Raw genomic sequence first — 12,587 nt, 5'->3', positions numbered from 1 at the left:
GCAAGGAATGGGACCGGTTGCAGCCTTATTTTCAAGGTCTGGATGTGACCGAGGACGAGACACCTCCACCTGGAGTAGTATCCAGCTGGGCTTTATCTAGAGCTCGCCAGATATATTTCGGCCGCGCTTTGGAAAGCAGAGCTAGATGGTAAACAAACATGGCAGCACACCGGTAAGGTAAGACAACTCGTTTACATGTGGTTTTCTATATGTTCTCTGACATTTATCCTAACGATATGAGGCGGTCTTTGTGGAAAAAAAGCTTGTTTAGTGGACTAACTTTGCACTTGAAGGTTGCCCGTTCACTTACGTTTTAACAGGTCTGGCGCTACTATGCGCCCGGCTGTATCTAGGCTAACGGCTAACATGCTAACTATTATTTCTATGTCGCTAGTGACTTGAAACAAATTTAGGACGATAGGAGACAGGTTGAAATAAACCGAAATTTCCCTTTAACAGAACTGGAAGTTCTTCTTCTGCTGTTTGTGTTTGGAGTCGTTATCACTGACGGTTTTCAGTCGCTGTGTCGTTTGTCTCGTACTTCGGGCTCCTGGCGGCTTTTGACTGTTAAACTGACAAAATAAAAAAACAAACTCGTAGCTGAGTTTGAGCTGAATTAAAATAAACAGCGGAGCGGCTCATCATCGTCACTGCTGAGAAATGTTTCATTAATAATTATACAGCGTTCTTTGATCAGTGTGACGTCACTGACCGTTCTGGAAACAGAAGCTTTAATGTTCAAGACGACAGGTTTTTTTTTTTTATTGGTTCAGTTTCAGGTTGTTTTTAACAGATTTCTACTTCTTGCAGATTTTTCTTTGTTCACTGCGTCAAGTTTTAACTGTTCCAATATTCTTCAACACATCCTGACAAATTCTGCGCTGAACTTTAAAGTTATTTATATTTTACATTATTGTAGAGGACTGCATCATGTTGGGATGTTCACACTCGTCATTCTTCAGTCGTATGATCAGCTGATTTCACTTCCTGTCTGTGGATCACGTCCGAGCTCAAATGGATTTATTCTGTTTTTCCTGCAGTGGTCGCAGCACTCCCAAGCTGCTGAGGAAAAGCAGCATCCGCCGGCCGCTGGGACTCGACGGGCCCTCAGCGGCGGGGGGGTCAGCAGCCCCTCCTCACGGCTCCCCCAGCCTCCTCCACCGCGTCCTGGCTAAGTCCAGGAGGAAGAGCTGCCCCCAACTCCCCCACCCTCCCCCGGACACCGGCTCCATCAATGTCGCCTTCCAGCCAGACTAAACTGAACACTGACGTGAGGAGTCACAGCTCTCTGACACCCGGACACGTTCAGATCGTCATGGAAACAGCTGATAGTGACTGCCGGCTGATACGGATCAGGAAGCTGCGGACAGATCGCTCTCATGCTCCTGCTGTTTCAGTCACTGACAGTCTCACGTAGTCGGCTCGCAGCTTCCACTCGGTCGTTTCCTTTGAAACAACAGTAATTCTATTTTTGTCAAATTCTTCTCGCACATACAAAGTGCCCGCATGTATAACGAGACCTGGATACAGTGCAGGAACAACCCGCCCCCCTCTCCCTCTGATTGGCTCACACGTGTTGCCTTCGTTGGTTGGATTGGTCAGAGTAAGAATGTCAGGGTGAGCCAGTCAGAAGCAGAGTAAGCCGGACTGTTCCTTCCCTATCCTGGGATCTACAAAATTTCATTGGAGGCGGGGCCACGTTCTTATCGTTGTCGCTCGGTGTATAAAAACACCTGGACACATGATCCAACATGGCTTCTATTCATCCCAATGACACCGCTCGCCTGGCGCTGAAACGTTTGTAGCTTCCAGGTTTACCTCTGCAGTGTGTGGCCCACTGAACATGTGCAGTAGTGTCTCTCCTGCTGGCCCCGCCCACCAGTTCCTGCTCAGGTCAGACTTTACATCGTGATGATGTTGCAGATTTTTTTAAAAATTTCTCGGCTTGAGGAAATAAAATATAAACCCTCCCTGTATCAAAACTTCGTCCCGCCCACAGTTCAGACGTCTCTTTATGATGGAGGTTCATGGGGGAAATGATTTTTAGGCTGCAGGGATTTTTTCACCGTAACACGGCGAGTGGCCGCAGTGAGGCTGAGTGGCGTTCCTGAAGGCCTGCGGCTCACCGCAACATGAAACCAAAATAGCAAAAATAGTTCGACCTCCTGAGGTAAAATTTCGTGGATCTTCCACGTCATGGGGCCCACAGAGCAGCCACACCACAGAATTCCTCCGGTCGCGTGGCTAACTTCCTGTTTAGCGCTCCGCTAAGTTGAATGATAACATAATGTCGTGTTGCGGCGCTTCCAGACGTTCCCGGTGTTCCTGGACTGAATGGATTTTCGGCGCCATGACGTCATCATGACAGCAGGAAGTTGTAACTCCACCGTTCGGCCATTTTGTCAAACTGGCTTCAAAGCGTGCAGCTGTTCCTGGGTAAACACCGCCCTCGTCAAGTGGACTGATGTCAGGTCACATCCAAGTGACTTGTGACTCGGCAGGTCGAGTCCTCTGACCTGACGATGACACGAGGAAGCTGCGGTCTGTGTTCTGTCTGATCAGAACAGGCTGAATGTTATAAACCCTGCGTGAAGACGGCGTCTCGCAGCAGTGAAAAGTCTGATGAGGTCATTAATTGATTCTCAACAGGAAATGAAACGTATTGAGTTGCTGGTTTTTACTGCACAGCTGTTTTAATAAAGTGTTCAGTTTAAACCCTGAGTCGTCCTCACTGGTGTTTATTTTATTTATTTATTTATTTTCACACCTTTAAAAAAAAAAAAAAAAAGAATAAAGGAATATTTCAAACAATAAATAAATAATAGAAATAAAATATAATGAAAGAAATATAAAATAAATAAAGCAATAAATTAGGATCAATATTCAGAGTTCATGTGCAAACATTCAATAAATTCAGATGTTTGTTCTTGTTTAAAATCCAGTGTCTTTGTGTCAAAAAAGATTTATCGATTATTTCAAGAAATAAATACATTAATAAAATAAATGTGTAAATATAGTTTCATCAAAGTTCATTTAAAAATCTAAAATCTATAAAATAATTCATCGTCAATAAAACTACAGAAAAAAGTTAAAAAGTTTGTTTTAAAATATTTTTGTTAAAATTGAAGAAAAATACATCAAATAAAATCATTAAACATGAAACTGCTAAATAAATCAATAAAGACTGCAAGGCTGATGAAACTGCTGACTCATGATTGACACGTCGACTCAGCAGAGAGATGAGACGCTCCGAAGCTGAGAACAGTATGGGTGGAGGGTGAGGGTGAGGATGAGGATGAGGATGAGGATGAGGATGAGGATGAGGGTGAGGGTGAGGGTGAGGGTGAGGATGAGGATGAGGATGAGGATGAGGATGAGGGTGAGGGTGAGGGTGAGGATGAGGGTGAGGGTGAGGGTGAGGATGAGGGTGAGGGTGAGGATGAGGATGATACCTGCCTAAAATAAAAAGGTGAAACTCATTAATGGATGATTCCAGTTTGTTTTTCTGTCACAGCACAAAGAGAAATGATTATTGATCATGTGGAATGAGTCTCCAACTAATCAGAGATCAGTCACACAGAAGAGACAACATGGCCGCCCCTCAGTCTGTAGCAACAGTTGACTTCCTGATAATGGAGTCCTCGTCCAGCGTAATGTGGTGCACACACACTGATCGGCCAGAACATCAGAACCACAGGTGACGTGAACAACACGGATCATCCTGACACAGTGCAGTGTTCTTCAGAGGAACCTTGAGTCTTGACATTCATGTGGATGCTGCCTGACACGCTCCACACACACACACACACACACACACCATTACAGACCAGTAGCCCCACTGCTGCAGTGAGGGGGGGTACTTGGTCTATGACAGTGTTTAGGTGGGGGGAGTCCATAAAGAGGCATCCACAGGAATACCAGGACCAAAGGTTTCCCTGCAGAACATTGTACTATAATGAAATGATCCATGTTCACTTCACCTGTCAGTGGTCACAATGTTACACCTGATCAGTGTGTGTGTGTGTGTGTGTGTGTGTGTGTGTGTACTAACAACATATTGTACCACAGTTACTGTTATTATCATTATATTCTGACTAACATTAATGTCCTTGTATGTGCTGTCATCACTGTCTGTCCTGTGTCTCTGTCTCTCTTTATGTCTCATCGTGTCATCACTGTACATTTATTATGTTCATCTGTTCTCTACCACAGCTACTGTCCCTCTGTCCCTCTGTCCATCCTGAGGACAGATCTGTCCTCATTGTCTCTTCCTGAGGTTAAACGTTTTTTCCTGATCAACTGTGAGGGTCCAAATGACAGAGGGACAGAGGGACAGGAGGACAGGAGGACAGAGGGAGAGGAGGAGGACAGAGGACCGTCGTCTCAGCAGTGAAACATGTCTTTAAGGAGGTATTTCTTGTTACTGTAAAGCCGTCCTCTCCTCAGAGGGAGGAGTATTAAACCACAGGATGACTGTGACTCACCAGCTGATGGTCCTGATGGTCGAGGAGGATCAGGGCTCCACGTAGAGTTGGGCCTGCTCTGTCAGAGTCATCTGGTCGTCTGTTTTCCCGAACATCAGCACCTGTAAGTCCTCGCTCTGCTGTGACATGACACCAACACATGAAGGCTCAGTTTACATCATCACAGGTTTTACACCAAAGAAAGGGAACCACATCTCTTCTGTTGGCAGATGATGTGGTTCTGTTTCATCACACTGACCTCCAGCATGATCTGGGGTGAGTGTGAAGCCATCCGGATGAGAGTCAGCACCGCCCGATCTGAGGCATAGACTGTGGCCGGCTGTGGCTCAGAGGGTAGAGCGCAAGATCAGAAAAAAGTATCCTTGAGCAAGATACTAAACCCCAAATCACTCCTGATGGCTGTTCCATCGGAGTGTGAGAGCGTGTGAATGGGTACTGAGAAGCAGTCGGCACCTTGTATGGTGGCCTTGGCTACCAGTGTGTGAATGGGTGAATGTGACATGTAGTGTGAAAAGGGCTTTGAGTGGTCAGAGGGCTAGAAAGGCGCTGTACACGTGCAGGTCCATTTACTGTATAGATAATGGACGAAGCTCCTGTGACGTCACCCGTCAGTCTGTGGACTCACATTCAACATTTAGGCTACTGCCATCTTTATCTCTCTTTTTTGGAGCCAGAAGTGACCATATTTGGGTGAGAGGGTGGAGCTGTGGAGGAGGAAGGGGTGGATCTATCTACTGTGAGCAGACACCCTGTCACTCAAAGAGGCCCCGCCCCCTTAATGATGTGTAACTTTAAGTCTTAATAAAGTATAAACAGGTGAGTTGTATAAAAAGGTAGAAATGATCTCCAGAGACCAGACAGGCTGTAAACATGTTGATTTCGACGCGGACGTTAGAGGAACTGCAGGTTTTGGCTTCATGTTAGAGCCTCAGATGATGCTGTCTGAGGTCATGGTTCTCTGCTGGAGACCGGTGGCTTATTTGGAGAGAGTTACTGCCTCAAGAGAAGAAGGTCAGGTATCTCAGGGTCTTGTTCACAGTGAGGGTAGAATGGAGCGTGAGATGGATCGGTGGTTTGGTGCGACTTCTGCAGTGATACAAGTGCTGCGCCGTGCCGTCGTGGTTCACAGGGAGCTGAGCTGGAAGGCAAAGCTTTTGATTTCCTGGTCCACGTCCGTCCCAACCCTCACCTATGGTCATGAGCTCTGGGTTGTGACTGAAAGAATGAGGTCACAGATACAAGTGTCTGAAATGAGTTTCCTCTGTAGGGTGTCTGGACTCAGCCTTAGAGATAGGGGGAGGAGTCAGACATCTGGAGGGAGCTCGGAGTAGAGCCGCTGCTCCTTCGTGTTGAGGTGGTTCAACATCTGATCAGGATCTTCCTGGTCCAGCTGGTAGGAGGCCCTGGGGCAGACCCAGAACACACTGGAGGGATTATAGATCTCCTTTGGTCTGGGAACACCTCGGGGTCCTCCAGGAGGAGCTGGAAGAAGGAGCTGAGGAGAGGGACGTCTGGATGACTTCGATCAGCCTACTGCCCCCGAGACCTGACCTCAGATAAGAGGATGAAGATGGATGGATGAAGATGGATGGATGGTATGTCCCACCCTTACCATGATCTCTTTGTCCTTACACTAACCATCTCCACCCTCAACATGTTGACGTGATGAGTACTGGCCAATCACAGCACAGGAGGGCAGGACAAGGAAAAGCAGTGGGAACCACCTCTGTCCTGTCTGACTTCCTGTCTGACTTCCTGTCTGTCTCTCAGCTCTGAGCTCATTGGCTCCCCCTGAAGATCTTAAAAAACCCAGATCTATAGTTTGATGAGTGATGTCCTCTGACAGCTGCTCACAGCTGGAGTCTGTATCAAACTAACAGGAGTACACAGTGACTCTGGGGACTATTTTCAGTGGTGGATTAATCCACATGTTCTCTGGTGGGTGCTGGTGCCAGCAGGACATGTGCGTTTGTGCTAACAATGGAGGAAGAGGATGTGTCAGGCGGTACCTGTCAGCAGATACATTCACTCAACATGAAGATCAGCAGAGGAACCTGAGAACACTCTTGACAGAACATTATAAAACCCTGTTTCCACCAAACCAGCTCTGGTTCTTAAACTGGTTCTTAAACTGGACTCTTGGAACTTTGATGCGATCCAGTGAACCAGTTTTATTGTAATTAAGGACGTGTCATCAACAGAGGGCGTGGCCAACAGAGGTAAACAGCAGTGGGAAAAATTCAGATCAAACTGATAACCTGCAAACTTTGGTCCTCTCTGTCGAACCTGTCAAATATGACACGCCCACTGATGTCATCACCATTTATACTTGAGGTTAAAGAAGAACCTGTCATTGTTCGGTTCCAGCTGAGAACCCACTCTTCAGGTTCTGAACCGGTTTATTTTTACTCTTAATGCTCTGAACGGTTTAAAACCAGGAGCAGGAACCAGAACAGAACCAGCTCCATGTTGGTGGAAAAGGAGTAAGAATGTTTGTGGTCAGTCCTCACCTCAAAGGGGTTCAGTCTGTACGCAGGACATTCAGGAGAGTGCAGGTAAGTGACCGACTGCTGACACCACCACACCTCTGTCCGTCCGTCCAACGGGAAGCAGCCAAACTCCTCACAGCTGGAGACAAACCTGGACTCTCTCTGGACTTGTGGGACACAGCTGGATTGTCTCTGGACCACTGAGGTGGAGCTGGACTCTCTCTGGACCTGCAGGATGGAGCTCAGCAGACTCTCTCCCTGGACCTGAAGGACAGAAGTCCCCATGAAGGTGTCTCCTCAGAGGAGACGTCCTCAAGAGTGTGACACACTTGTTTTGAATTTAATGTTTCTGTGTGTGACAAGACGATCAGCTGTTTAGGTTCTTCGTTTTAAACAGACCAAAAATTTACAACCAGATGAAACCATCTCAGAACGTCACAGAGAAAAGTGTCAGCGGTGTGAACTGGCTGGTCTGAGCTGGACTCAAGCTGGCTGATGATGTCACCTGACACTCAGCTGGTCAAATGGCCGGCAGCTGGTTTTAAAGCACGTCACCTGTTTCAACAGCCAATCAGCTTGTAGTGAAGTCAGCTGGTCAAGTCAAAATGACCACAGACGGCGTGTTGGCTTGCTGCAGCAGGTGCTCCGTCCCCACAGAGCCCTCTGTTTCTGTCCTCACAGTGTGCCGGTGTCAGACGGTGGGTCTCTGCTGCTGCTGGCTGTATGTGCTTATGCCCCGCCCACACACACATTCTCATTGACTGATGAATTGGCGCTGGTTATGATTATGAATACAGTCCATCTGATGCTGGTTTTGTTTCATCACTGTAGCCAGTATCTCACTATCACTATCCTCATTCAGATTTTAAGAAGCTACAAATTATATTCAGCCACAAAATAAGTCTGAAAAGCTGCAAATCAGAACGAAGTACAGAGAGTTGTTGACTAGAGATGATACGCCGTCTCATGGTGGTCACAACACTCCGTGAAGGCTGTCCCAATTCCCAACACAGAAATCAATGACCTGAGCTACAGATGGACCGTATTCACAGTCACTGAAATAACCAGCGCAGATTAATCAGTCAGTGTGTGACGCACACACACAGTGAGCAGCAGCGACCAACCGTCCAACACGACACATCGAGACACGTGTCCACAGCTGCGGGGACTGAAAGGAGACGGACTCTGGGTCGGTGAGGATGGAGGGCTGTTGTCAGTTACAGCAGCGAACGCGCCGTCTGCCGACAGCTCGTAACTCACCTGACCAGCTGACTTTGCTACAAGCTGATTGGCTGACGTGCCTTACGTTCTAAAACCAGGTGACATCATCTGCCGGCTGAGATGGGTCAGTCTACTGAAACTTCTCTCTGCGACACTGTGAATAGTTTCATCTTGTCATGACTTTCTGGTCTGACCTGGATTTTGTTCTGATGGACACATGAACTTCAGGTATGAGCTGCGTGCTGTTCATGTGGTCGCCTATATTTAAACATTTACGCTAACTTTACGAGGTCGTGTTGAATATGTGAGATGTTGGGAGGGATCTCAGGTCGCTCTGAGTTTGTCGACATGCTGCAGATGTGTTTGTGTGTCTGACCTCAGAGCTGCTGCTGGACTGCTGACTGTCAGGATCCACACTTGGCTCCTCCCACGTCACGTTCATCATTCTGCTTGAACAAACTGGAACCTGAACCACACACGTGCACGCACACAAACACACACACACACACACACACACACCACAGAGCAGACAGCTCCAGGACTGAGGGGACAGGTGAGTGTTTACAGTGTGACAGCAGGATGTCTCCTCTCACCTCGTCTTCTCTCTTGTTGATCTTCAGTGGCGTTGGTGTTTGAGGCGCTGCCGTGCACAGCGCTCTGACCCTCTCCCTGGTCTCTGAGGGCGTCCTGAACACAGCAGTTAGAGAGAAACTGTGCTGATCTTCAACCAGCACTGTGCAAGAAAACTGGCAGCTTTTAGCAGTTAGCAGCTAACAGGAGCTCCTTACCCTCCGAGCAGAGGACAAGATCAGCCGCCATATAACAGTTACGCTAAATGATTGTTATTGACATGTGATGTCATTGTTATTGTTTATAAAGAGCTGCTGACACGTATGATATATGTCACACTAGAGGTCGACGCTGTTGTGTTACAGGTCACGCCTCTTTTGATTCTGTGATGTCATCATGCTGTCTGTAATCACACACTGGAACAACGTGTAATGTCATTGTTTGGTTCTGTGTAAGCATGTGAAGGTGCCGTAAAGAAGAGACTCTATAGCGCCACCTCTGTGTGAGAATGGCTGATGTAAAACATATGAAACTACCTGTGGCTGCAGGAGTCGCCCTGGTTGGTGTTGGTGGAGTGTTTATGGGAACACACGGGGGTGGAGGTGAGAGCTGGATGCTGTAACTTCAGATCCTCGACACCGCACAGACTGAAGAGCTGAAGACAGAGAGAACAGACAGACAGAAAGACAATCAGACATCAGACGGACAGTTAAAGACCAACAGCAGCAGCATCGTGTCTTCACCTCAGAAGGGGAGAACGTCAGAGGCCCCGCCCTGCTGCCTCTGCTCCAGGAGGAGGAGGAGTCTAACAAGGAGGCTCCATCCTCACTGGTCACCAGCTGCTCCTTCAAACCTGTAACCTTCATACAACACACTGATGTCACTGTGGAGGACACGTGATTATATTACTAACCTGTGATTAGATTAATAATCCAAGGAACAAACATGATGAACATGACACATTTTCTGGAGACACTGAGCGATGACGTGATGAAGGCAGAGCGTCGCCTGATGATTGTGTCATTGTGTGAAGGGACATAATGTTTGAAGGGTTATGATGTCACAGTGTTTGTTGTCTTACATAACTGGTGCTCAGACTGATGACTGACAGGTCGGCGTCCTGTCTGTACAGGCAGGTGGACAGCGATGATGTCACTTCCTCTGGGCCACAGCTCCAGGTCTCTGGGTTCTGTGAGGAAATCAGGTCAGACGTCTCAGTGTCATATTTACCCCTCACAGTTTCACTTTTCCAGGACTTTTCAAGGACCTGAAGTAAAGATTTGTTTTTCTTGTGCGGTGGTTTAAAACACTCCAGACTCAAACTCTGTTTAGTCATGATGTCATGACGTCAGCTCAAGACGGACCGCAGGGAGGAAACATCAGAGCGTCGTTACATAATGTGGAAGATCATCCACCTAAGGATTAGTCTCATTACACACAACGAATTCCAGGCCTGGAAAAAGTGACTGTGACATTCCCTGACTATTCCAGGTTTTCCATGACCGTGGGAAAGCTGTGATTAGATCCTCTGTTTGAAGAAGATGAGTCTGTTTGTTCGATGATGATATCATGCTATACATGATATGATAATGATATATATCCTGGTGTAAATCAGCTGCTCTGAGACAATAATTCAGCTCCTGGTAAAAACCTCCTGAGCGTCTGGATCTTAAGTTGCCAGAGAAAACAGGTGAGTGCACATTAGCAGGTGGTGTAGGAGCACACACACACCGACACACAGCTTCAGAGAAACACTGATTTTTAACGTGACCCTGCTTTACTCAGTGTTTTGACCTGTTTGAATCACCTGCTCTGTTTGTAGAGAAATGACTGATAAGTTTGTGTAGAGCCTGAGAGACGGCGCCGAGGGCTCTAAAACCATACTTACAGCTACATTTCAAAATAAAAGCTTCAGCTGTGTTCAAGTGAGAGAAAAAGCTAATGTACCGTCTCCATCAGGTCCATGGGCGCTGTCAGCTCGCACATGCTCAGAGAGGAGCTGTAACCTGAGGTGGAGGGGGCGGGGACACAGATGGAGCACAGGTGGGCTTGGTTGCCATGGCACCCACACACACTCTGACCACAGGAAATGCAGCTGGACTCGTCCTTCACAGTGGACACACCGTCAGCCTGCTGGAGGAAGGATTATTATTATCATCATCACTGCTGGTATCATGGGTGGATGATGGGATGGTGGGTGGATGCTGACCTTGGTGGAGATGTTGGCTGTGCCGGGGGGGCCGCGGGTCCTGGATGCTGGCCTGGTGGAGTAGGAGGAGTTGGAGGAGGTGTTGGAGGAGCTGGTGCAGGAGTTGTGGAGGTGTAGGACCTGCAGGTATCCCTCCTTCTCCACCCTCCTCTTCAGGGTGGAGTTCCAGTGGTTTTTGATGGCATTATCTGTCCTGAGAAGAGTCGTCCCCAAGACAAATGTTACTGCGGTGACTCAATCTGACACAGATGACCCTTTGCTAAGTCCCGCCCCTTTGCGAGGGTGAAGCCTACACTGTCACCTACTGCACCCCCTGAAGGCATGTTATCACACTGATGGAAGGAGCAAACAGAGGCTCTGCAGTTTGTGTTGAAGGATGACTCAGACAGCTGACGTTCGACCTCAGTGACACTGAACACATCACCGCCGTCCTGACATAAGACCAACAGATTAAAGGGAAACTGTGCTGATATTCAACCAGCTGTGTGACATCACAGTGTGTGCAGATGAGCTCCAGGTGAACACCGTCCATCTGCACACACTGTGATGTCACACAGCTGGTTGAATATCAGCACAGTTTCCCTTCGCTGGTTCCTGAGGTCGCTCTTTATTCACTCAGTCAGTCGAAGGCAAGNTAAACTACAACTATAAAATGAAAGAGAAAAAATAACTTCATTCACTGGGCCGACTGCCGGCAACTTTTAAGGTGGAACGTTAACTTGTAATGTTACTCAATGCATGAGTTGATGACGTGAATCCATCAGCACACCTTAAATTTCACTGTGACAACTTTGACCATCACTTTAGTTTTTATATGACACACACTTTTAGTAATGACTTTAAAAATATAGATTCATTTGAAGCGGATCCCTACTCTGGAGATCATTTCTACCTTTTCATACAACTCACCTGTTTATACTTTATTAAGACTTAAAAAACAAGATGGCAGCAGCCTAAATGCTGAACGTGAGTCCACAGACCGACGGGTGACGTCACAGGAGCTTCGTCTATTATTTATACAGTCTGTGACTCTAACATGGATGACATCACATCCTGTCTGACTGAAGCTGCTGAACGGTTTAATGATTTTTCTAAACTCAGAATTTAATTTGTTAAAATCATCTTAATCCAAATGTTTTTCCGAAGTTAATAAAAATAAAAACGTGTGGATCAGAACCCTGTCAGTTACAGAGATAACCACGGCTCTATGTACCTGCCCGGCAGCAACTTGGAGATGTCGGCCCAGCGGTTTCCCAGCAGCCTGTGGGCCTGACAGATGACGCCGTCCTCCTCCAGCGTCCAGCTGCTCTTCTTCACCGTCGGGTTCAGGTGGTTGTGCCAGCGCTCGCGGCACTGCTTCCCGTTACGACTCCGCAGGTGCTTGGCGATGAGCGACCAGCGCTTCACGCCGTACTTCTGAACCAGCTCAATGACCTTCACAGGAAGTGACATCACAACATGCTATTAGTTTATAAAGGAGATCTGCTATACGTCTGCAAGTCCAGAGACACGTCCACCAAGTCCGGAGACATGTCCAACAAGTCCTTAGTCACATCCAACAAGTCCAGAGTCATCTTCAGCAAGTCCAGAGTCACATCCAACAAGTTCAGAGTC

At 47.4% G+C, this 12,587-nt stretch overlaps 2 protein-coding genes across 2 annotated transcripts in view; one reads left to right on the top strand and one right to left on the bottom strand.

The window, feature by feature from the left end:
• The window catches only part of LOC126383198 (jouberin-like), a 3,703-nt gene extending 886 nt beyond the window's left edge, over positions 1–2,817 (top strand). Inside the window, exon 3 of the mRNA XM_050033670.1 lies at positions 1,041–2,817. Coding sequence (XP_049889627.1) covers positions 1,041–1,257 — 217 coding nt within the window. The 3' untranslated portion in view covers positions 1,258–2,817. The remainder of the gene's footprint in view (positions 1–1,040) is intronic.
• A 494-nt stretch (positions 2,818–3,311) lies between these two features.
• LOC126409124 (transcriptional activator Myb-like) overlaps positions 3,312–12,587 on the bottom strand; it is a 23,345-nt gene continuing 14,069 nt past the window's right edge. The window contains exons 4-15 of the mRNA XM_050075062.1: positions 12,187–12,407; positions 10,974–11,166; positions 10,712–10,894; positions 9,846–9,953; positions 9,508–9,624; positions 9,301–9,419; positions 8,788–8,881; positions 8,571–8,660; positions 7,191–7,237; positions 6,995–7,124; positions 4,485–4,603; positions 3,312–3,456 (exon numbers count right to left, since the gene is read on the bottom strand). Of these exons, the coding sequence (XP_049931019.1) occupies positions 4,514–4,603; positions 6,995–7,124; positions 7,191–7,237; positions 8,571–8,660; positions 8,788–8,881; positions 9,301–9,419; positions 9,508–9,624; positions 9,846–9,953; positions 10,712–10,894; positions 10,974–11,166; positions 12,187–12,407 (1,392 nt within the window). The 3' untranslated portion in view covers positions 3,312–3,456; positions 4,485–4,513. The remainder of the gene's footprint in view (positions 3,457–4,484; positions 4,604–6,994; positions 7,125–7,190; positions 7,238–8,570; positions 8,661–8,787; positions 8,882–9,300; positions 9,420–9,507; positions 9,625–9,845; positions 9,954–10,711; positions 10,895–10,973; positions 11,167–12,186; positions 12,408–12,587) is intronic.

Source organism: Epinephelus moara, chromosome 21 (assembly GCF_006386435.1).
Source record: "Epinephelus moara isolate mb chromosome 21, YSFRI_EMoa_1.0, whole genome shotgun sequence".
In the NCBI taxonomy this organism is placed as follows: Eukaryota; Metazoa; Chordata; class Actinopteri; order Perciformes; family Serranidae; genus Epinephelus; species Epinephelus moara.
The sequence above is the reverse complement of the archived record's forward strand: the minus strand, read 5'-3'. Positions and strand labels throughout refer to the sequence as shown.